The following is a 24201-nucleotide window of genomic DNA, read 5'->3' as shown; positions in this document are numbered from 1 at the left end:
TGAGGGGTCAGTCATTGACGTACCTGTGGGCAGGCTGAGACAAGTCTGCTTGCCTGCCTCCTGTACAGCCATCTCTCTCTCCAGCACAGGTGGTCCTCACTCTGTCATCACAGTTATTTGGGCCCTTAAAAGTAATTGGAAGGTGATCTGAAGTCTTGAGTGGTTTGTGAAAACCATCAATTACAGTGACCACGCAGTCCTTCATATTTGCTCAGGATAAGGATTCATAGATGAAATTAGACCCAAATCAATAGCAAAATTAGATCATGGATTTTAACTGCCTCAACTAGGCTGGGTCAAATGTTTTTGAATACCACTTAAAACTTCTTACGGATCATTGGGACGCTAGCGTCTCACCTTGACAACATCCGCTGAAATTGCCTTGCACGAAATTCAAATTACAAAAATCGTAACATTAAGAGTCCCAGTGTAAGGGATTTCCTCCGAAGAGGAGAGGCGAGAAGGATCGGAGGACCAATATGCGGCGTGGTAAGTGTCCATGGTTCTTTTAATAAGAAATACTACACAAGAACACGACTGAAATACAAAAACAACAAACGTGGAATGAACAAAACCCAAAACAGTGCCGTGTGGTGAACAACACAGACACGGAAACAAACACCCACAAACAAACAGTGACATTTTTGGGGCTGCCTCTCGGCCTTCCTTGCCAGCCGTGTTCCCTCGTATCGCGGATTCCTCTCTCCAGCTGCCTCTGCTCTCCTAGCTGGCTCCTGCTGCCGCTTTTCCTGCTGTACCTTGGGGCGGCGACACTCCCCTGGCTTTGCCCAGGGTCCTCTCCCGTCGAGGATTTCCTCCCATGTCCAAGAGTCCTGTGTCTTTGCCCGCTGTTGCTGTTGCCTGTCACCACGCCGCTTGGTCCAGGGTTGGTGGGTGTTTCTGTAAGAGATTTCCTCCTCTTCTTTCGAAGAGGAGAGGCGAGAAGGATCGGAGGACCAATATGCGGCGTGGTAAGTGTCCATGGTTCATTTAATACGAAATACTACACAAGAACACGACTGAAATACAAAAACAACAAACGTGGAATGAACAAAACCCAAAACAGTACCGTGTGGTGAACAACACAGACACGGAAACAAACACCCACAAACAAACAGTGAAACCCAGGCTACCTAAGTATGATTCTCAATCAGAGACAACTAATGACACCTGCCTCTGATTGAGAACCATACAAGGCTGAGACATACAAATCCCCAAATGATAGAAAAACAAACATAGACTGCCCACCCCAACTCACGCCCTGACCATACTACATAAATACAAAACAAAGGAAATACAGGTCAGAATGTGACACCCATCTACATAACAAATTGTCCTTTTGTTCAAAAAAGTCCTTCTTTATATCCCAAAAAAGTCAGTTTCATTGGCGCGCTTGACTCATTTATCCATCGGTTTCCCTCGTTCAAAATGCATACAAATGAATCCCTTAAATTACCAATTAACGTCTTCCAAACATATCAAACAACATTCCTAATCAATCCTCAGGTACCCTAATATGTAAATAAACGATAAAATGTAAGACAGAGAATACCGGAGACCATTATTGGAGATAAATAACGAAGTATGCGCAATCACCGGAACGTGCAACAAACGCTACAGCCAAAATTGGAGCCACTTACTAAAACTACAAATTCTAGCTTATTTTTCAAAAAACAAGCCTGAAACTCTTTCTAAAGACTGTAGACATCTAGTGGAAGCCTTAGGAACTGCAATCTGGGAGGTATTCCTTTTATATTCACATTGACAGCCATAGTAATCAGGGGTGAGCTGAAAAAAATAGAATTCTGGATGGATTATCCTCGGGTTTTAGCCTGCCATATCAGTTCTGTTATACTCACAGACATTATTTTAACAGTTTTGGAAAGAGTGTTTGCTATCCAATACTACAAATTATATGCATATCCTAGCTTCTGGGCCTGAGTAACAGGCAGTTTACTTTGGGCACCTCATTCATCCAAACTTCCAAATACTGCCCCCTAGCCCGAATACGTTTTTAAGCTCTCCCTGAGAGACAGTGACCGGTAAACACCACAGAGACGATTACGATTATTGTGTGTGTGTGTGTGTGTGTTGGAGGGTAAGAAGACGAGGTAGCTCGCCAGAGAGGATGGCCTGTATCTCCCGGAGTGATCAGAGAAAGGGTCCTTGTTATCCTTGGGACGTCCCTACCTCATTGAAGTTTACATGTAAAAGGGTTAGGGTTAGATTAAGGATAGGGGATAGGGTTTAAGGTAGGGATAGCATTAACCTCAGCGAGTTCAAAGGTCCACTTCTTTCCTGCTTTTCTCCGCTCACTTTCCCGCTCTTTCTTCTTCTTGCTTCAACCATTTTGGGATGGAAGGTGTCCAGAAGAGGGGATGACGCGTGGTGAAGTGCGCGTGTGTGTTTTCTTGGGCATACAATATGTTTGTAAGTGGGCTTGTGTTCCTGTTCAGCTGGCAGGGAAAGCTGTCGAGTGAGACAGTGAGAGGGCCAGCATGCTGCAGCATGCCACTGTGTCAGGAATATTTTAAGCAGTCCTCTTGCTCTGGGCCTGTGTGTGTAACCGTGCGTGTGAGTTTGTCTCTGTGTTTTTAGTGCTCTTGCATGGTCATGTTGAACAGTATGCGCTTGTGTGCATGTGCCTCTGTTTACAAATTCACTGATGCATTTTCACTCAATGTTTTTAGCCCTAATGGAATACATGATGAAGTCATTACATGGGAACATGGCAGTATTCTGACGTTGACAGATGCAGCTTCCAATAACAGAAACCCAATCAAATGATTAGCTGAAGGAAAAAGTGATGCTGCTCTTTCCCCAGTTGCTATAGGACATTTCCATCTAAAAGGAGCCATGAGCACCAACATGTTAACTTCATAGGAGCATGTCAAATCAAAACTAAGAGTATTTTTGAGAATTTAAGGAATATATACATTTTCCAATTATTTTCCATCCTAAAAATGAGGAATAAGCAAAGACTTTGATTTGTGGTCAAACAGATGGAAAAAGGGTCTTCGACAACATCTAGCAGGAAAAGTCTGACAAGGTATTAGAAATGCATCCATATTGAAGTAAAGACCCCTGCCAACTAATATCAGCACTTATATTTAATTTTGGAGAACTTATTTGCCTCCAGTAAGTTTAAGAAACATTGCCTTGTGCCTTGTAATTCCGTTATAAAAACACACATTATCTTTCAGATATTTTCACATTTCTCTCCCTCATGAGGACTGAGGATAATGAAAGTTCACAGAAGTAATAGTTAAAGGTAAACCTACCAGTTAGTTATAGTGTTTTTACTAATATCAGGTTTATTAATTATTAAGTGATTAAAACTCGTAATTCTGTTTCCAAATTGGCAATTGAATTACTGGAAAATCGGTAATGGAATTACAGCAATTGAATTGACTACAATGGGAAATCATAGTTGTCACAAACCACAGATGGGTCACCTGCTACTGTCCTCCCTTCAACTGACATACTGTTATGTTCAGTTCATAAGTGTTTTTGCCTCTTTCTGTCATCTGGGGGGGCATAAGTGTTTTTGCCTCTTTCTGTTGTCTGGGGGGGCATAAGTGTTTTTGCCTCTTTCTGTTGTCTGGGGGGCATAAGTGTTTTTTTCCTCTTTCTGTTGTCTGGGGGAGGGGCGCTTAAGTGTTTTTGCCTCTTTCTGTCATCTGGGGGGCATAAGTGTTTTTGCCTCTTTCTGTTGTCTGGGGGCATAAGTGTTTTTTCCTCTTTCTGTCATCTGGGGGGGCTTTCTGTCATCTGGGGGGCATAAGTGTTTTTTCCTCTTTCTGTCATCTGGGGGGCATAGTGTTTTTCCTCTTTCTGTCATCTGGGGGGCATAAGTGTTTTTCCTCTTTCTGTCGTCTGGGGGGGCATAAGTGTTTTTCCTCTTTCTGTCATCTGGGGGGCATAAGTGTTTTTTCCTTTCTTTCTGTCATCTGGGGGGCATAAGTGTTTTTTCCTCTTTCTGTCATCTGGGGGGCATAAGTGTTTTTCCTCTTTCTGTCATCTGGGGGGGGGTCATCTGGGGGCATAAGTGTTTTTTCCTCTTTCTGTCATCTGGGGGGCATAAGTTTTTTCCTCTTTCTGTCATCTGGGGGGGCATAAGTGTTTTTTCCTCTTTCTGTCATCTGGGGGGCATAAGTGTTTTTCCTCTTTCTGTCATCTGGGGGGGCATAAGTGTTTTTTCCTCTTTCTGTCATCTGGGGGGCATAAGTGTTTTTTCCTCTTTTTTTCCTCTTTCTGTCATCTCAGTGTTTTTTCCTCTTTCTGGGGGGCATAAGTGTTTTTTCCTCTTTCTGTCATCTGGGGGGCATGTTTTTTCCTCTTTCTGTCATCTGGGGGGCATAAGTGTTTTTTCCTCTTTCTGTCATCTGGGGGGCATAAGTGTTTTTTCCTCTTTCTGTCATCTGGGGGGGCATAAGTTTTTTCCTCTTTCTGTCATCTGGGGGGCATAAGTGTTTTTTCCTCTTTCTGTCATCTGGGGGGGCATAAGTGTTTTTTCCTCTTTGTGTTGTCTCTGGGGGGGGGCATAAGTGTTTTTTCCTCTTTCTGTTTTTCCTCTTTTGTCTGGGGGGGGGCATAAGTGTGTTTTTTCCTCTTTCTGTCTGTCTGGGGGCATAAGTGTTTTTTCCTCATAAGTGTTTTTTCTGTTGTCTGTCATCTGGGGGGGGTCATCTGGGGGGCATAAGTGTTTTTTCCTCTTTCTGTCATCTGGGGGGGGGGGGGGCATAAGTGTTTTTTCTTTCTGTCGTCTGGGGGCATTGTTTTTTCCTCTTTCTGTTGTCTGGGGGGCTGGGGGCATAAGTGTTTTTTCCTTTCTGTCATCTTGTGTTGTCTGTGGGGGGGCATAAGTGTTTTTTCCTCTTTGTGTTGTCTGGGGGGGTCTGGGGGGCCGTATAAGTGTTTTTTCCTCTTTCTGTTGTTGTGGGGGGCCGCATAAGTGTTTTTTCCTCTTTCTGTCATCTGGGGGGGGCATAAGTGTTTTTTCCTCTTTGTTTTGTCTGGGGGGGGGGGCCGCATAAGTGTTTTTTCCTCTTTCTGTCATCTGGGGGGGGGGCGCATAAGTGTTTTTTCCTCTTTCTGTCATCTGGGGGGGCCGCATAAGTGTTTTTTCGGTCCAAATAGTGTAAATATAAAATCATTATTATCTGGTTGGAAAAACGCTTTCAGTGTAAACTTATATGTCTAAAGCCACATATAAAGTAAGTAGAAACGACAATGGACCTATATTTTTTAAAATACCGTAAAATGTATTAGAGACTTCTATTTGAGTCAGGTGTCTATATCTATAATTGCACACAGCTTTTGCTAATTTGCATAGTTAATTGTTTAATTCCCGTATTTACTTCTCGAATTGTAATCATTTTTTTACACTTCACAAATGTGTTATCATTTACACACTGTCACATTCCTTTTATCATAGTATGCCTCTCTCTCTCTCTCTCGCTCTCTCGCTCTCTCGCTCTCTCTCTCTCTCTCTCTCGCTCTCTCAAAAAACCTTTTCCTTGACAAGAATTATTCTCCTTTGACTGCATTTTCGCCATTTTTTTATTTAAAAAAAATATTTTTTTAATTTTTTTTGGGGGGGGGGTTCTCTACTGTCAAAGTGAACTGTTTTTGTGCTTGCCAGTTAGCTAGCAGTTCTCAGCTGTTAGCAGCAAATGGCTAGAAGATTCTTAATGGCGATTTAAAGAAAGATAGTTGGCATAATTTTTTTGAGTCATTACTGAATTATTTAATGTAACAAATCAAACATTAAACTGCTTATAAATGTATGGTAATTCATGGTAACCTTCATGGTAAACAATTAATTTAGACCCACCGTTTCTTTGAGACTGGCATTTATTTGCTGAAATGTGTGCCGCTTCCCGGCTATTAAAAGGGACGGGTGGCTATTTGAGACTACTTTTAATTGAAGTTTTACGGTACTGTAATCTTTGTTAGTTCTCAATCACCAAAATGAAAGGTAGACAGTCATGGAGAATAGAAAATTCCCAAAACATTAATATATCAGTATTGATTTTGCTATTATGTTTAAGCAAAATAACATGGAATTAGCTATGGCAAAATGCATAGAATTGCAGGATATTGCATTAAAAATTAAAAACAATTCTCTACACTGCCTAGATAGGAGCCTCTAAATAAAATTCTGAAATTCAGCCTCATCGATGGGTTGGTCACGCCCATTTGCCTGAAACAGCCCCCGGCTGGGTGAGGCAGGGTGGGGAGTGGGAGCAGTGGCTATCTCCTCTGTAGGTAAAGATCCACTGTAGGGGTCAGAGGTCAGCTTGGGGTATCTCCCACACCCAAATTGCTACAAATTCTCCCTATTCTCCCTTTGGTGAAGTGAGTTTTCCATATAATCTGTGATATATAATCTGTTAAGAATGAAGGGTAAAGCCTTGTGTGTCGGTTTGCAGTCTCTGGTTCCCCCTCAACCCTCCATTCCCTGTCTGTCAAAACAAATGAGTCCTCTTTCCACCCCCTGCTCCTCCATGTTGGCTTTCAGACAGCCCCCCCCCCCTGGTGCCTTCCCAGCACGGCCCCCTATCTACCCCATCATCCTATCCTCCTGACACATCTTACCTGCCGGATCCCCCTTTATCCACCTCAGCCCCAACCCTCTTCTGTCTGGCTGTCTGAAGCTCTTCCAACCACAGACAAACCACTAAACCAAACAGTCTGACCGCACAGTCCTCACTGCACATATCATATACCACAGACAAGCAGCCAGAGCACTCCCCCCACCCTTACTGTCACACTGCAGACAGACAGCCGCCTCTCCAGCCACCCAGCCTGAACCACACACACCCTTACCTTCACGCTACGCCACAGACCACCAAACCCCTTTACATACATACCACCGAGACCCTCGCCACACACCCTTACCTCCAGAGCACGGCTGCAGTGCTGCAGGAAGTCAGTGGAGTGGGGTTAGAACAGAGAGGCTAGGGGGAAGCGTGTCTGGACCTGACGACAGCTACAGTAACAGTTAGACAGCCTGGAAACTAGAGACAGCACTACCGATAGTGGGTGGGAGGGAGGGGGGTTCAGAGGCTTGGAAATTGGAAGTAGGCTTTCATCTCTTCCTCCTGATTTGTTTTTTGAGTTAGCTCTGTTGTTTCGTGGGAACTATGGACAGATAGACCGTGTATCGAGTGATAATGTTAGTGATTATGTGTGCAGTAAATAACATTCTGGCTGTGTGTGTATGTGAGTCCAGCTGCAGCAGATGCTGCTGATATCAGATAGCCAGTGAGATGCCGTTGGGCTGTTTTTGTTTCCCAGGCTTTGTCCCTTGATGATCAGTCTTTTTGTGTAGGCATCATGGCAGACAAAACAGTGAACAGTGCACCCATTTAGAACAATCCAGACAATTTAGGAGAGGGGACAGCACCCCCCCCCCCCCTCAACAAGTAAAAGCTGTGAGAAAGGACAACGTAGTGCTCATCCACACACATATTCGAACAGGGAGGACATACACACACACACACAATTGCTCTAATCAGGAGGATGGTGGTTTACTAGTCATAATCATAGCCTAGGTGCCAATGACTTACATTTACATTTAAGTCATTTAGCAGACGCTCTTATCCAGAGCGACTTACAAATTGGACTTCATCTCCTGTCTGAGGCTTACCAGGCTCACCCCTGTATAGTGGGTGTGTGTGTCCGTATGTGTGTCCGTGTGTGTGTGTGTGTTGCACACCCAACTACTATTTTATACAAATACTTATTATCCTTAAATGTCAGGTGAAACACAAAAGACGTCTGGTCCTGCTCTGTGACTCTCACTAACTCAACACAGTGTGTATGTGATCTCTATGTTGTGGCCAGGACACATTGTCTAAGAACAATCTTCAGGGAATAGAAGTCCAGCTCTGTATAGTAGACACATCTACCAGTTACAATGGTATTATTAGGGATTACAGCAGGGTTCACTAAAGTTAGAGTAACAGCACCTCTCTATGTGATGATTCACTACACCAGTTACAATGCTATTTTTAGGGATTACAGCAGGGTTTACTAAAGTTAGAGTAACAGCACCTCTCTATGTGATGATTCACTACATCAGTAGCAGTAGATTGACTTCTGGATAAACAAGCAGCTTAGACCTGAGGTTGAGGACCAGAGGCCCTGTCACTGGCCCTAGAGGCCTGCCTGGCTGAAGAGAGACGGACCACCCCTGGAGGGTATTAGGGGAGCGTTCTCCTCCCCTCCCCAGTGACTGTCCCCTCCCCTGCCCAGAACAGCAGGCCAAGTGGGTGGTTGGTTGGGGTCACCCCTCAAGAGATCAAGTGGTCACTGGTCACTCAGCACCCATGGTATACTATATAGTGACTGTCACCTAAAATGTTGGTTGATGCCCTGTTGAGTATTAGGCTATGTTACAGTCTAGTATTGATATTCATGTGTTAATAATATACTCATACTGTTTGGTGAAGCTGTTAGTTTGGGTCTGTCTGTTTGTTCAGTGCTTGTCTATGGGTTGTTTAGTTTGCTGTGGTTTATTTGGTTAGCTATGGTTGGTTGAGGTTTTTGGGGGCAGTTTGGGTTTTTATGTGGCTTGTTTGGTTGCGTGTTAGTCCATGTGGTGTTTTGTGGGTTGTTTGTGTGTGCAAGTGGGGTGTGTGTGTGTGTTCTGGGGTTATTCTGCTGGACGAGGCGAGGTCCTGTTTACAGGGCAGGTCCCAACAGAGCCCAGTTCTCTGACCCTCACATTCCAGAACCACCGCTAATCGTCTCCGTCTGTGAAACACTTCACCACACCTCTCAATTCTCAATCTCTCTCTCCCTCTCTGAGCCCTTATCCATCCCCCTCTCTCTCCCTCTCTAGAGCCCCCCAACCCTTTATCCATCCCCCTCTCTCTCCCTTTCTGTTTGTCAATTTTCCGTACCCCCTCTAACTATGGTTTCCAGTCTTTTGAGTTTGACACTGTTTTATTGATTGGTACACATTATGAGTAATATGCCCTCAAAGCATCTGCATAAATAACACACATAATAACTAACACGTAACATCTGCCCCCTCCTCCACCCTCCTGCTCTCTGCTCTCTCTCTCTCTGTCTTTATTCTCTTTCTCCATGGCTGTTCTGTTTTTTCTCTGTGTTGTTGTTCTCTTCTCACAGTGAGCTCATTCTGGGCTGTGGTCATAGAAGTGTAAATTAGAACCAGAAGAGTTTCTGAAGAGTGGGGCACATATCCCCTCTCCTCCCATTCCCTCGCCCTCTCTCTCTTCCTGTTTCTCCTCCCTCTCTTGGTCTCTCCCTTTGACAATTTGAAAGCATTCCCACTTTGAGAACTCCGTCCAACAGCACATTTGGCACGTGTGTGTGTGGGTCTATATTAGTGTTTCTCTCTCCCTCTCTCTCTCCCTCCCTCTCTCTCTGCTCCACTCTGCTGCTGTGTCCTCTGAGGCTGCTCTTGGCCAGGTGCAGCGGTTTGCTCACAGCTGCCTGACAGATGAGGTGAGGGGCTCTGGAGTGTCTTTTGCGTCTTCTTGTGAAAGCGTTTAGAGCCGCTGTAAACCCCAGTGTAAAGACTGGAACTTTACTGGGACTGGCTGAGACCTCTCAGACCTCTGAGGTTGTATAGGCTCGGTGCAGGCTCGGTTGACAGTGTGTGTTCTGCTGCAGAACATATCACATATGTGTTCTGTGTGTTCTCCATGGTTTCACAGTGATGTGTGTTTGGGAAGTTTGTATAAGATGTGTTTTGTGGATTGAGGTTGGTATGTGGCAAACTGGTGGCCTCTTTTTTTTGTGTGGACTGTGTTGTTTGAGAGTAGCATTTTGAGGAGCTCTGTAAGCGAGCATTGGTGGGTCCCGGCCATGTGAGCCCAGGCTGTCAAATCAAGTCAAATGTTATTGGTCACATACACGTGTTTAGCAGATGTTATTGTGGGTGTAGAGAAATGCTTGTTTCTAGCTCCAACAGTGCAGTAATATCTAACAAGTAATATCTAAAGATTTCAATACACACACATCTATGTAAAGGAATGGAATTAAGAATATATAAATATATGGACGGGCAATGTCAGAGCGGCATAGACTAAGATACAGTACAATAGAATGCAGTATATATCAATGAGATGAGTAATGGAACATGTATAAACATTATTAAAGTGACTAGTGTTCCATTTATTAAAGTGGCCGGTGATTTCAAGCCTATGTATATAGGCAGCAGCTCTAATGTGCTGCTTATGGACTTTAACACACAAATGTGGAAATGACAACACACACATATTTACAGAGCGGTCAATACATCATTGACAGGGTCGCGGTCATAGTTTGCCTACTGAGTGGTTGATGGCTCCCATTACTGTGAGAAACACACTAGAGGATCCAGCACTAGCGCCTCAACCAGCCAGCCCCACAATTTTATTATGGCAGGAATGGAGACGCTGTCCATTAGCAGACTGACAAACCACAATAACATTGATTATAACCGTAACTCTGGCCCAGATATATATATATATATATATATATATATATATATGAGAGAGAGAGAGAGAATTGTGGTAAAGAAGTAGCCACCATGTCATGTGTTTTCAGAGTAAAGCTATAAAACCTATACAGGGTTTCAGCCCCTGACCTTGTCAGTGTGTGTGCTTGAGTCAAGAGAACCACATCTCTCTTCAGGGCCTTTCCATATGATTTCAATCCCTTTCTGACTGCACCTCTTTTGGTTTGAATGAAACCTTTCATACATGTTTGGCCATGCTGGAAGTGGTCAGAAAGGGACTTTTTTTAACCTGAATGCCAAAACATTCAGGAGATGGAGGTTCTCAAAGTTGACCCACTTTTCATACCCCACACTACCATGAGACATTCATGTGTGCCTGTGTAAGTACCATTGGTGGGTTGGTTGTCCCTGCCAGACTTGTCACTTGGACAGAAGGCAGCTGCTGCACTCTAATATTAACATCTGGGTCAAAGGTGACTTCCTGTCACAGTGTGGGTCAATGGGCCATTTGATCAGACCACCTTGTTTGGGCACAGTCATTTGGTTAATTCTGGATCTTAACAGGTGTGATGGGTTCATTCTACAGCCAATGTTAAGATGAGCTTAGGCAGAGAGGAATGGGTGAAGCGAGAGACATAACCGGGCCCAAAATGTGTCTTCTGCAGCAGGTGGCTTTTTGAAATGGCCCTTTAAATTAAATTAAAACCAAAAATCTAATTTTGTTTTCAGACATTTTTACCACATAGACCATTTTGACCTTGTGGCTGTGGTAACTAGTGGAAACCATTGTGCCTGATGTTCACATGCATATCTGGCCTCTCATTAGCTAGAATGGTCCCACCTGATCTTGCTCCCATCCCGACAGTTTTCGATCTTTTAAGAAATGTGTTTTTATTGTTAGAGCGGCCACTGGAGTATCTAGCCAAGTATTTTTATTTATTTATTTAACTAGTCTAGTCAGTTAAGAACACACTCTTATTTATAATGGCCTACCCCGGCCAAACCCTAACCCGGATGATGCTGGGCCAATTGTGTGCCACCATATGGGACCCCCAATCATGGCCAATTGTGATACAGCCTGGAATCAAACCAGGGTCTGTAGTGACGCCTCTAGCACTGAGATGCAGTGCCTTAGACCTCTGCGCCACTATGGTTTAGGGCATATCTCACTCTTGAGTGTCTTCTCTCTATTTCCCAGATCAGGTGTAAATACACACCTAGATCGATAAGAGGATTAAGGTTAGAGAGAGATTCTGATTGAAATGGGTTTGGGACCAGCAACCCTCATCCTGCTGTACAGGGTGTTCACCAGGGGGCATGTCTGGGGAACTGAATACCACGGTGATGCAGCGTGCTGATTTCTACAGGACTAACCCAAAGGAGGGGGTTCATGTTCCCAATGTTTTTGTGTTGTGAATGATCTAGGGTACCTCACGCTTTTGGAGTTTTCTCATGACCCAGAACCACCAAGTAAACAAAATCAGGGTTTAATCCCAGGCCAACCCATATCATCTGTGACCCACAGTCTATTCAGTAAACACATTTCTTAGACGATTAGACCACAGTAATCATGTCTCTATTAGATTCACCTGACTGACTGGAACACGGGGGAGGGGGGGGGGTCAGTTCATCATAGGAAGCTGGAAGACGTTCAAAGACACTTAAAGGGATAGTTTGGTAATTTGGCAATGAGGCCCGTTATCTACTTCCCCAGAGTGGAAGGAACTTGTGGATTCTATTTGTATGTATCTGTGTCCAGTATGAAGGAACTCAGAGGTAGTGTCACAAGCTGCTAACGCTAGTTAATTAACAACTTCCTTCAAACTGCATGCAGATACACACAAACTATATCCACAAGTTCATCTGTATCTGGGAAAATAGATAAAGGGCCTCATTGCCAAAATCCTTGTCTACCCCTTTAAGTACCTAAGTAAGGCCTCCTAATGCATATACAACATCTTTACCTTCATCTCTGTCTTTGTACTGAGTCATGGTACTGGGTCCTTACCAACTCCAGACAGTCACTCTCTCTCACTTCTCTGGGAGAGATTTGGCTTTTCTACGGTGGTCTGGAGTTAGGCCCTTGCGTGATGTCAGAGGCTCTGTAGAGGGCTGCAGCTTGGAGTGTTTGTACAAAGTAGATCAGGCAGAGATCAGGGTCAGGTGAGATGTTTGCACTATCTCTCGCTCTCCCCTCGTCTATCTCTCCTCTCTCTCTGCTGTCGTCAGAGCCTCTGCTATCTGCCTGCAACGTGTTTCCCTCTCCTCTCCTCTCCTCCCTCCTTCTGTCTTTCTGGCCCTCCCGTGCCTTCTCTTAACCAGAGGATATGTCGTTATCTGTGTTTGGTCTTTCTCTCTGACAAACACATACTTCCAGTATTAGCAAAGGTCACAAGCAGACATTTGCTGTATACTACAGTAACTGTACCCTGCTTATAAGCCAATGATGCTACACTACTTCCTCGTTGTCATTCCTAAATTGTATTGGTCCTTAGGTACATTGATATGTGTGTAGGTTCTTAACTGTATGTCTTGGTGAAAGGGTGGCTGTATGGATCTGTTTTGGTAGTATTTATGATTGACTGACTGGTACTGTGAGTGAGATATATCTGTAGAGTATTCATGGTTATATAGTGCAGGTAGACTGAAACCTGTTGAACTCTGGTAGACTCACAGAAAGTCACACTGAAGGTTAGTGAGCCATGTCCTTCTCCCGTCTGCTACTGTTGATCTACAGTCTCTAATGGCCTGTGTTGTCCTCTCCTCCTGTCACGTAGTCTCTCTGAGATTTCCTGGCAGCAGCAGTGTTTGCCTGGGCCCTCTCCAGCTCCAGGCTCTATGATGAGGGAGAGGTTAATCATTAGTCCCATGCTCTCCCTGCTCCATGGGGGAGAGGGCTATGGGGGCATGGGATAGGGGACTACATGATGGGCTAGAGGGGCTGTGGGGAGCAGAGAGAGGAACTAGAAGGGTAGTTTGGAAGTTCAGAGTGAGTGCAGTGGTGTAGATTTCATTTCAGATATAGCCTTGGATTTGATTTCATCCTCCCTGCTGTGTGACTGGTGCCAGTATCATAACGAGGTTGCACAATCTTTACCCAATGAACTTTCACCAGCAGCAGGGCAGGTTGCAGCGAGGTTTGTTTGCCTAAGAATGACAGACTTTGACCACCCTTCTTTACGCCTTCCTTACACACACACTTTTAATTGGTTAGCCAAACAGGAAATAAAAATAAGAAGGTAATGTGTTTCTACATTGATTTAATAAATATTCTGCCAATACAGTGGTAGTTAATGTTTAATGTTGTACGCTCCTTGTGCGTCTCTGTGCCACACTACACTATTTCTATTCCCTTATTATTGGACACAAAAGACTACTCTATTCCCTTTCTATTGGAGGTCTCTGCAGTCACGTTATAGTATATACTGTAGCCTGGCTATTACTTTACTCTAAAACCCTTTGGCTTTCACCACTTTGTCATTTTCTGTGTAATAGACTCTCTGTCTCCTCTCCTCCTGAATAATCCTTCATTCTGCACTGTCATCTCTGTCCCTCTCTCTTCTCCCCCTCCTCCAGCCTCTCTGGTGGAGCTCCAGTATGTAAGGAATGACAGATACTTTGGGAGATCTTGAATCCAGTCAGTGGATGACTGACAGGCCTAAGACCCGCCCCCTCCTCAGATTGCACCCAGGCCTATATCAAATCAAATCAAATCAAATTTATTTATATAGCCCTTCGTACATCAGCTGATATCTCAAAGTGCTGTACAGAAACCCAGCCTAAAACCCCAAACAGCCAGCAATGCAGGTGTAGAAGCACGGTGGCTAGGAAAAACTCCCAAGAAAGGCCAAAACCTACGAAGAAACCAGGCTATGTGGGGTGGCCAGTCATCTTCTGGCTGTGCCGGGTGGAGATTATAACAGAACATGGCCAAGATGTTCATAAATTGTTTTTATTTTATTTTACTAGGCAAGTCAAATTCTTATTTTCAATGACGGCCTAGGAACAGTGGATGTTCAGGGGCAGAACTGTTCAGGGGCAGAACGACAGATTTTGTACCTTGTCAGCTTGGGGATTTGAACTTGCAACCTTTCAGTTACTAGTCCAATGCTCTAACCACTAGGCTACACTGCCGCCCCAAATGACCAGCATGGTCCAATAATAATAAGGCAGAACAGTTGAAACTGGAGCAGCAGCACGGCCAGGTGGACTGGGGACAGCAAGGAGTCATCATGTCAGGTAGTCCTGAGGCATGGTCCTAGGGCTCAGGTCCTCTGAGAGCGAGAAAGAAAGAGAGAAAGAGAGAATTAGAGAGAGCACACTTAAATTCACACAGGACACCGAATAGGACAGGAGAAGTACTCCAGATATAACAAACTGACCCTAGCCCCCCGACACATAAACTACTGCAGCATAAATACTGGAGGCTGAGACATCCTGTCTCCTAAACCCTTCTCATATAAAACAGGATCATCAAGGATCAATGACAGCTTTTTGTCTTGGCTCTCAGTGCGATGCGTCACTCTTACTCTTTTCTCTCTCTCTCTCACACACACACACACACACACACACACACACACACACACACACACACACACACACACACACACACACTCTTCATATTTTCTTCCTATTCTGTCTCTTCATCTCCCTCATAACTGTGTCTAAACCCCCCCCCCCCCCTCTCTCTAGCCTCCATCCCGTTCTTTGCGTGTGAGTTGAAGGCGGTGACTCCGTACCGGAGGGGTTTCTTCTGTGGGGACCAGAGCATCACCTACCCCTACCTGGAGAGAGAGGCCATCCCTGACGCACTGCTCATCGCTGGGGGCATCGTCATCACTGGCCTCACGGTGAGACACACAACACGACACACCACTTACACACTGTAGGATCTTACTGAGTATATACACATGACATACTATCACCTCTTACACACTGTAGGATCTTACTGAGTATATACACATGACATACTATCACCTCTTACACACTGTAGGATCTTATTGAGTATATACACATGACATACTATCACCTCTTACACACTCACTGTAAGCAGACGAGAGGTTCACCTGGAAGTAGATGTATTTATGAGCCATTCAATATTTAGCCTTTATTTAGTCAGGTCATTGAAAAAGCTTCTCTTTTACAATACGCTGTGAAATTGTAGCGTCGTTTCTCTACCGGTATCTCGCTCAGCTTTTTTCCGAAGAGGACTGATTCTAACTCTTGCTCCTCCTCTTCTTCCCTGGCCAGATTGCGCTGGGCGAGTGTTACCGGGTTCGATTTCGTGAGGTGCAATCACGGGCCTTCGTGCTCAATCCCTACGTGTCCTGCCTCTATAAGGAGCTGGGAAGCTTCCTGTTCGGCTGCTGCGTGGGCCAATCATTGACCAACATGGCCAAGCTGAGTGTGGGGCGCCTGCGACCTAACTTCCTGTCGGTGTGCAACGTGACATACGCCTCGCTCAACTGCGTCCCCGGCTCCTACGTGGCCCAGGTCACCTGCAGGCAGCCCAAACACAATATGGTGGAGGAGGCCAGGTCAGTACCGAGAGAGACGCCTTCCCTATTCACACAATAGGGCCAGGCCTGGCCAAACTGAGCTGGCCTGGTTACACACCCACCATAGTTGCTGGAACCGTGCAGGAAAGGACAACGTGAAAATAAATATCAGAACTAGCACTGTGCAGTTCTGGTTGGTCCTGTAATGTGAATCAAGCTTCAGTGTATCAGAGTTGGGCTCAAGTCCTGTCAGTTGGATTGGATATGAGATTTTACCATTGTTATGCAATCCTGAAAAGTCATGCACTGACTGGAATTGAGATGGAATAGACCCAAACGCCGCTAGTCTAGTCAAAGTGAAAGTCTGTCTTTGTGAGAAGGTATTGCTATGTTTATTACCATAGATTGAGATGGAGCAATATTGACACTAGAGAACTGGGTTAATGAATGACATCCCTGTTGTCCCTTTATCTTTCAGGAAGTCCTTTTTCTCTGGCCATTCCTCCTTTGCCATGTACACCATGCTCTACCTGGCGGTAAGTGTCACTGGCAATTGGAGAGACACACACACACACACACTTGCACGTGCCTGTGGCGACAAAGAACAGCACACCTGCCAAGTAACGTTTATACACTTGAAGTCACCTGCTTTAGCTGGGATTACTACAGATTAGTTGAAGGAAGGAAATAATGATCTTTGACAGTTTTAACTTTCACTGTATGAAAGAAAATATTGGACACTTTGTCCCTGTAGAGATGGAGTGCACACTCACTCACACACTCACAAATACTCACATACATTCTTGCACACTCACATACACACATTGTACATGCAAACTCTGAGAAAGGCAACTTTTCAAAAGCCGTCCTGCCTGAAATGAAAAGGGAGAGGGAGGAAGTTTTCCACAGGGAACATGAATAGAGGGAGAGATGTAGAGCAGATAGAGCACTCCTTGTTTTTTGGGGGAGGGGGGGGCTGCTGAGAGATCCACAGGCTTCTTTTAACAAGAGAACCCCACCCCCCTCCTCTCTCTCTCTACTGGACCATTGGTGAGGAACACATTGTGGGGTGAGAAATGACAGAGGAAGTCAAAAGCCCATCATGGCTCAAGCATTTGTTCCCATAATGTATTCATTCACATTATAAATTGAATTCCTTCATTAAGTCTCCGATGGTGCGGAATATGACTGGAATAATCGCAAAACTATTTATGGGAAATATATATGAAACTCATTAAATTTCAATCTGATAAAAGGAGAGGATTCACCATTCAAAACATTTTTAATAGATTTCTTGGGTCCTCACCCCCACTTAGGGACAGAGAGAAAGAGGGAGAGAAAGAGAGTGAGGCATTGAGAGCAGTTGAGTGTCCTGAGAAAAACAGGGGGCCTCATTCTTCATTCTGTTTCCTCTTCTCCCTCTCTTCTCCCTCTATCTTCCCTCCATCCCGTCTGTGGCTTCCTGGCGTATAGCTAGTACTACTACTGCAGACTGACTGTGTCCTTTAGAATCCATGGGACCTGCAGCGACATGCAACCAGGGCCCTGGGCCAGCTGCTGGGGTTGGAGGGCAAGAAGACTGACACCTGCTTCCAGCTCCCCTCCCCTCCGGAGGAATACGTTCCACATGTTCCAGTGACAGGCCCAGGCCTGGCAGCAGTCACCTCAGAAACAGCACCATGCATCTCTACAGTTAACCCCTGACCCCTCAGTCAGTCTCTGTCTGGTCCCTGACTGACAGACACTCCTCCTCTATTGTAGTAATGATGGAGCTTGGAGGGCAAGATGAGATGGAGGAGAGGTTTATTAGGGTGCTGAGCCCAGTGTGGATGGACGAATGCCAGGTCCTCTTCCTCACCCTCTAGATGTGTGTGTGTTAACTGTGTTTAATGTACCATGTGACCAGATCACTGTGGAAAGAACCAACTACGCTGCAGTTTATGCACACACACAGACGCATGCAAAAATGCATGAGTGCCTGCACACACACACACACACTTCTCATATTTGAAGGCTCTGATCATGTGACGCTGCTCTCCTTCTCCAGTTCTACCTGCAGGCACGGTTGTCATGGCGAGGGGCTCGTCTGCTGCGCCCGCTGCTACAGTTCCTGCTGGTGATGATAGCCGTGTACACCGGGCTGAGCCGCATCTCTGACTACCGCCACCACCCCACCGACGTGATCACCGGCTTCATGCAGGGAGGCCTCACCGCCTACTGGGTGGTAAGTGTCTGTCTCTCCCCTCCCTCTGGCTCTATGGAGCTGTGGGATTGGGAACAAATGTGTTGATGTATGATCTCCTATGTCAGTCAGGCTTACAGGATGAAATAATGTCAACCATGCCTGCCTAAACAATGACAGGGCATCATGTCCTATCCATCTGCCTGTACAATCTGTATTTGTCTCATTCAGTCCCTATATGGTGGGATCTCATCTGGGTCAGGCTGAGCAGTATAACCAGTCTCTCTGGCGGTTGGGATATCTGTCTTATGTTTGACGGATTTTCTTGGTTGCCTTTTTGTGTTTGACGGACAGTGTTCCATCTCTATGTATCTGTGTTTGACGGACAGTGTTCCATCTCTATGTATCTGTGTTTGACGGACAGTGTTCCATCTCTATGTATCTGTGTTTGACGGACAGTGTTCCATCTCTATGTATCTGTGTTTGACGGACAGTGTTCCATCTCTATGTATCTGTGTGTTTGACGGACAGTGTTCCATCTCTATGTATCTGTGTGTTTGACGGACAGTGTTCCATCTCTATGTATCTGTGTGTTTGACGGACAGTGTTCCATCTCTATGTATCTGTGTTTGACGGACAGTGTTCCATCTCTATGTATCTGTGTTTGACGGACAGTGTTCCATCTCTATGTATCTGTGTTTGACGGACAGTGTTCCATCTCTATGTATCTTGTTTGACGGACAGTGTTCCATCTCTATGTATCTGTGTTTGACGGACAGTGTTCCATCTCTATGTATCTGTGTTTGACGGACAGTGTTCCATCTCTATGTATCTGTGCTTGACGGACAGTGTTCCATCTCTATGTATCTGTGCTTGACGGACAGTGTTCCATCTCTATGTATCTGTGTTTGACGGACAGTGTTCCATCTCTATGTATCTGTGTTTGACGGACAGTGTTCCATCTCTATGTATCTGTGTTTGACGGACAGTGTTCCATCTCTATGTATCTGTGTTTGACGGACAGTGTTCCATCTCTATGTATCTGTGCTTGACGGACAGTGTTCCATCTCTATGTATCTGTGTTTGACGGACAGTGTTCCATCTCTATGTATCTGTGTTTGACGGACAGTGTTCCATCTCTATGTATCTGTGTTTGACGGACAGTGTTCCATCTCTATTTATCTGTGTGTTTGACGGACAGTGTTCCATCTCTATGTATCTGTTCCATCTCTATGTGTTTGACGGACAGTGTTCCATCTCTATGTATCTGTGACGGACAGTGTTCCATCTCTATGTATCTGTGTTTGGACAGTGTTCCATCTCTATGTATCTGTGTGTTTGACGGACAGTGTTCCATCTCTATGTATCTGTGTGTTTGACGGACAGTGTTCCATCTCTATGTATCTGTGTGTTTGACGGACATGTTATCTATGTGTGTTTGACGGACAGTGTTCCATCTCTATGTATCTGTGTGTTTGACGGACAGTGTTCCATCTCTATGTATCTGTGTGTTTGACGGACAGTGTTCCATCTCTATGTATCTGTGTGTTTGACGGACAGTGTTCCATCTCTATGTATCTGTGTTTGACGGACAGTGTTCCATCTCTATGTATCTGTGTTTGACGGACAGTGTTCCATCTCTATGTATCTGTGTTTGACGGACAGTGTTCCATCTCTATGTATCTGTGCTTGACGGACAGTGTTCCATCTCTATGTATCTGTGTTTGACGGACAGTGTTCCATCTCTATGTATCTGTGTGTTTGACGGACAGTGTTCCATCTCTATGTATCTGTGTGTTTGACGGACAGTGTTTTATCTGTGTCTCTCCAGGCCTTCTATATTTCCTCCATGTTCAAGAACAACCGTCCAGAACTGTCTCCCACCAGCATGTCTCTGGAGAGCCCCCTGTCCAGCCAACAGACCGTCTGCTAGCACCACCTGCCCCAACACACCCCTCCTCACCTACCTGGACGGATGGGAGAAAAGACAGAAAGAGAGAGAGAGGGAGAGACAGTCAGATAGCAGAGGTGAGCAGCACAGGGAGGGAGACAAGGTGTGTGAAAAGGAAGGGGGATGAGATAAGAGGTAGAGCAGGTAAAGAGCGTTCTAGCAAGTACACACATGTTCTGATGAATACGTCAAGACACGCACGCACACATAGTGCCACCTCTCTCTCTCTCACTAACACACACTACCATCTAACACACACACACACACCGAATCACTGTAGAGTATAACCCGTCCACATGGAGATATGCATAGTAATTTTACAGATATTTTGTATATGAAAAACGACAAATGTTTCTATTTTTCAAATGAGAGTTGTAGATGAAGCTGCTAATGATAATGTTTTTTTTCCTGTTCTAAGTTGAATATGTTTTATATGTGATGGTGGTTAGTGGGCAGTGCATTAGGCTAGCTCTCACAAACACACGGTCAGTCAGTGTCTCTAAATTATCTTCATTGGTCATCTGACCAGCCTGGATGATGCATCCATACTTCTTCAGCTTGACGTCCCCTGACTCTAATTCTGTGGATGTCTCATTGACGTGCCCTGACTCTAATTCTGTGGATGTCTCATTGACGTCCCCTGACTCTAATTCTGTGGATGTCTCATTGACGTGCCCTGACTCTAATTCTGTGGATGTCTCATTGACGTCCCCTGACTCTAATTCTGTGGATGTCTCATTGACGTGCCCTGACTCTAATTCTGTGGATGTCTCATTGACGTCCCCTGACTCTAATTCTGTGGATGTCTCATTGACGTGCCCTGACTCTAATTCTGTGGATGTCTCATTGACGTGCCCTGACTCTAATTCTGTGGATGTCTCATTGACGTGCCCTGACTCTAATTCTGTGGATGTCTCATTGACGCCCCCTGACTCTAATTCTGTGGATGTCTCAGTGACGTGCCCTAACTCTAATTCTGTGGATGTCTCAGTGGCGTCCCCTGACTCTAATTCTGTGGATGTCTCATTGACGTCCCCTGACTCTAATTCTGTGGATGTCTCAGTGGCGTCCCCTGACTCTAATTCTGTGGATGTCTCATTGACGTCCCCTGACTCTAATTCTGTGGATGTCTCAGTGACGTGCCCTAACTCTAATTCTGTGGATGTCTCAGTGGCGTCCCCTGACTCTAATTCTGTGGATAGAAGTAGAATATGTCATGGACAAAGACAAAAGAGAACACTTTGTATTCAACCAAGTATCTTAACTTCAGTTACCCAGGAGTGATAGGGTGGAAATCTGCTTTGCCCAGGTTACGTCCCCTCCCCCTCACTCCCACGCTTTTCCATGTCTGTACTCTGTACTAACCACTTATTACTCTGTCTCAGAGGCAGAGCTATGACTGAACCCTGTAACCTTTGACCTATTACCCTGACCTCTGAGCTGCACCTTGAGTTATGCCACTCTCACAGGGGAGCCAAAATGGCTGCCTCGTGTTGCCTATGGCAGAGGTCCCCTGTATATTCCTATTAATAGCACTTGAACTACATAATGGAACCTACTCTGATAGTATAATTGATATTATATATATTTTCTCAAGTTTGAATAATCAGTGTTTTATTTCTCTTAATATGTCACTCTCATACGGTATATGTTTTAGTTTTTTTCCAAATGATAATTATTCAAATTGAATGTAAATAGATCTTTTTTTATAAACCACACAGAATTTCAAAAGTATTATTAGTGCCATTTCTGGACAGTTTTTTTTACGTTTATGTGTTATGTGTCTGTTGTTGATCAGGTACGCAGAGTTGTTGTTATTGTCATAACGACGAGACTGAGCCAGAGCTATTATCAGAAAGATATTTCTTGTTTCCAGTTTTGTGTATTTTGTTTTCTCTGTGAATGGCTGAATGGCTGAAAATAACCACTGTACTCAAAAACCAAACCAATAAAATGAATGTTGAATTTTTTGACCTCCTATTGTCCACTGAAATTCCTTAATGTCTCACACACTTTTTTCTTTCTGCACAGAAACAATGTTTGTCGTCTGACTGTTTATATGCTCAACAGAGTAAAGAATCAGTTGTTCGTCACACACACATGACCAGTAAGTAAGTTCAAGCTTAGTTCAGGAAAAGTGAGAGGTGAAACCGAGAGCAACAAAAAATATTGAATCAAGTGACTTCACCTCTAGTTTCTGACTGGGAAAGAACCCACCTACTTTCTCCCTCCACCACCCGCTCTCCTTTCTCCCTCCCTTCTCTACCTCCCTCTCTCTTTCAATCCTTTTGGAGTGCAGCAGAGCGCGCTGGGCTTTTTAGGGATCATGCTGCCATGGCGATGCCTGGCTAGATAGTCGGCTGGGGAGGTGGAGGCCTTTTTATTTATTCTCTTCTCCAATCCACTTCCTGGCTGAGTGAGGAGAATAAAAGGCAGCTGAGATCAGAGTGAGAGAAAGGGAAGGAGTAATGGGTGTGTATGGAGGTGAGGAAAGGGGAGGGCTGGCATGCAGCGGGAGAACGGGATGAAGGGAGAAGCTGGGGTTCAGTAATGAAGGGAAGGAGTAATGGGTGTGTATGGAGGTGAGGAAAGGGGAGGGCTGGCATGCAGCGGGAGAACGGGATGAAGGGAGAAGCTGGGGTTCAGTAATGAAGGGAAGGAGTAATGGGTGTGTATGGAGGTGAGGAAAGGGGAGGGCTGGCATGCAGCGGGAGAACGGGATGAAGGGAGAAGCTGGGGTTCAGTAATGAAGGGAAGGAGTAATGGGTGTGTATGGAGGTGAGGAAAGGGGAGGGCTGGCATGCAGCGGGAGAACGGGATGAAGGGAGAAGCTGGGGTTCAGTAATGAAGGGAAGGAGTAATGGGTGTGTATGGAGGTGAGGAAAGGGGAGGGCTGGCATGCAGCGGGAGAACGGGATGAAGGGAGAAGCTGGGGTTCAGTAATGAAGGGAAGGAGTAATGGGTGTGTATGGAGGTGAGGAAAGGGGAGGGCTGGCATGCAGCGGGAGAACGGGATGAAGGGAGAAGCTGGGGTTCAGTAATGAAGGGAAGGAGTAATGGGTGTGTATGGAGGTGAGGAAAGGGGAGGGCTGGCATGCAGCGGGAGAACGGGATGAAGGGAGAAGCTGGGGTTCAGTAATGAAGGGAAGGAGTAATGGAGCAGTTGGCAGTGGGGAAGGGGTGACGGGGGGGAGAGAGGGAGGAGGGATTTGGGTGTGGGGCTGGGAAGGAATGTGACTGGTTGTCAGGCCTGTTTTGTGTCAATACTGTTACTAAGAGACACATTTAATTCCTTAGCACTGTAAATGCCTGTGCTTGTGAAGATGTTGTTGTCTATCTGTTTTTGTCTTGGTCATCAGTGTGTGTGTGTGTGTGTTTTCTTTTTGGGTGAGCAGGAGAGAAGAGTAGGTGCTCTACTAAGCTTACAACACAGCCTTTCAAACATGACATCTTGATTGCTCTGTAGATGTCTTCCTTGGTGAACCCTTTGACCTTGTTCAAATGAATGGGATTGACAAGAGGAGGCCAATTCTCCCTCCAGTCCATAGAGCAGAGAGGCCAGACTAACTGAGGCGTGTGTCCTGTCTATCTGAAAGGTCCCACTAGTTCCAGCCCTCTCCACTGTGAGTTGTGGCTGTAGTTTAGTATACACATACAACAGTAGCCCCAGCCGGCCTGTGGTCATTTAGATGAGGCTGATTGAGCACTAATCTCAGCCTGTAAAACACATGACCGTCTCCACGCTCCATTCTGAAAGAAAATAAAGCACACTTTCTCCCTCTTCCCCATACTTAGGACTGGGGAATTCGTTTGATAAGACATTTGTTTTTCAGATAAAATACAGGTCTAAAAACAGAATCGTTCCATGGGCGGATGTTACGGCGGGCGATCAGAATCAATGGTGTGGAGGTAGGGAACCCTGTGATGGGTTACTACTGCAGGCAGGCTGGCAGGCAGACAGACGGGCACGTAGCTCACCTGCATACCTGTCTAGTGGAGGTGGAGAGGACACCTGTATCATACCTGCTGTCTGCCTATCATACTATCAGATGGGATAACATCACCCAGGCATTTAAAACTCCCCCACTAG

At 45.3% G+C, this 24201-nt stretch overlaps 1 protein-coding gene across 1 annotated transcript in view; it reads left to right on the top strand.

The window, feature by feature from the left end:
• LOC135555269 (phospholipid phosphatase 3-like) overlaps positions 1–22089 on the top strand; it is a 28880-nt gene extending 6791 nt beyond the window's left edge. Inside the window, exons 2-6 of the mRNA XM_064987582.1 lie at positions 15173–15330; positions 15731–16017; positions 16457–16514; positions 18026–18202; positions 19992–22089. Of these exons, the coding sequence (XP_064843654.1) occupies positions 15173–15330; positions 15731–16017; positions 16457–16514; positions 18026–18202; positions 19992–20093 (782 nt within the window). The 3' untranslated portion in view covers positions 20094–22089. The remainder of the gene's footprint in view (positions 1–15172; positions 15331–15730; positions 16018–16456; positions 16515–18025; positions 18203–19991) is intronic.
• The last annotated feature ends 2112 nt before the right edge of the window (positions 22090–24201 follow it).

Source organism: Oncorhynchus masou, chromosome 15 (genome assembly GCF_036934945.1).
Source record: "Oncorhynchus masou masou isolate Uvic2021 chromosome 15, UVic_Omas_1.1, whole genome shotgun sequence".
NCBI classification, from domain to species: domain Eukaryota; kingdom Metazoa; phylum Chordata; class Actinopteri; order Salmoniformes; family Salmonidae; genus Oncorhynchus; species Oncorhynchus masou.
Note: the sequence above shows the minus strand (reverse complement) of the source record. Positions and strands in the feature narration are given on the sequence as shown.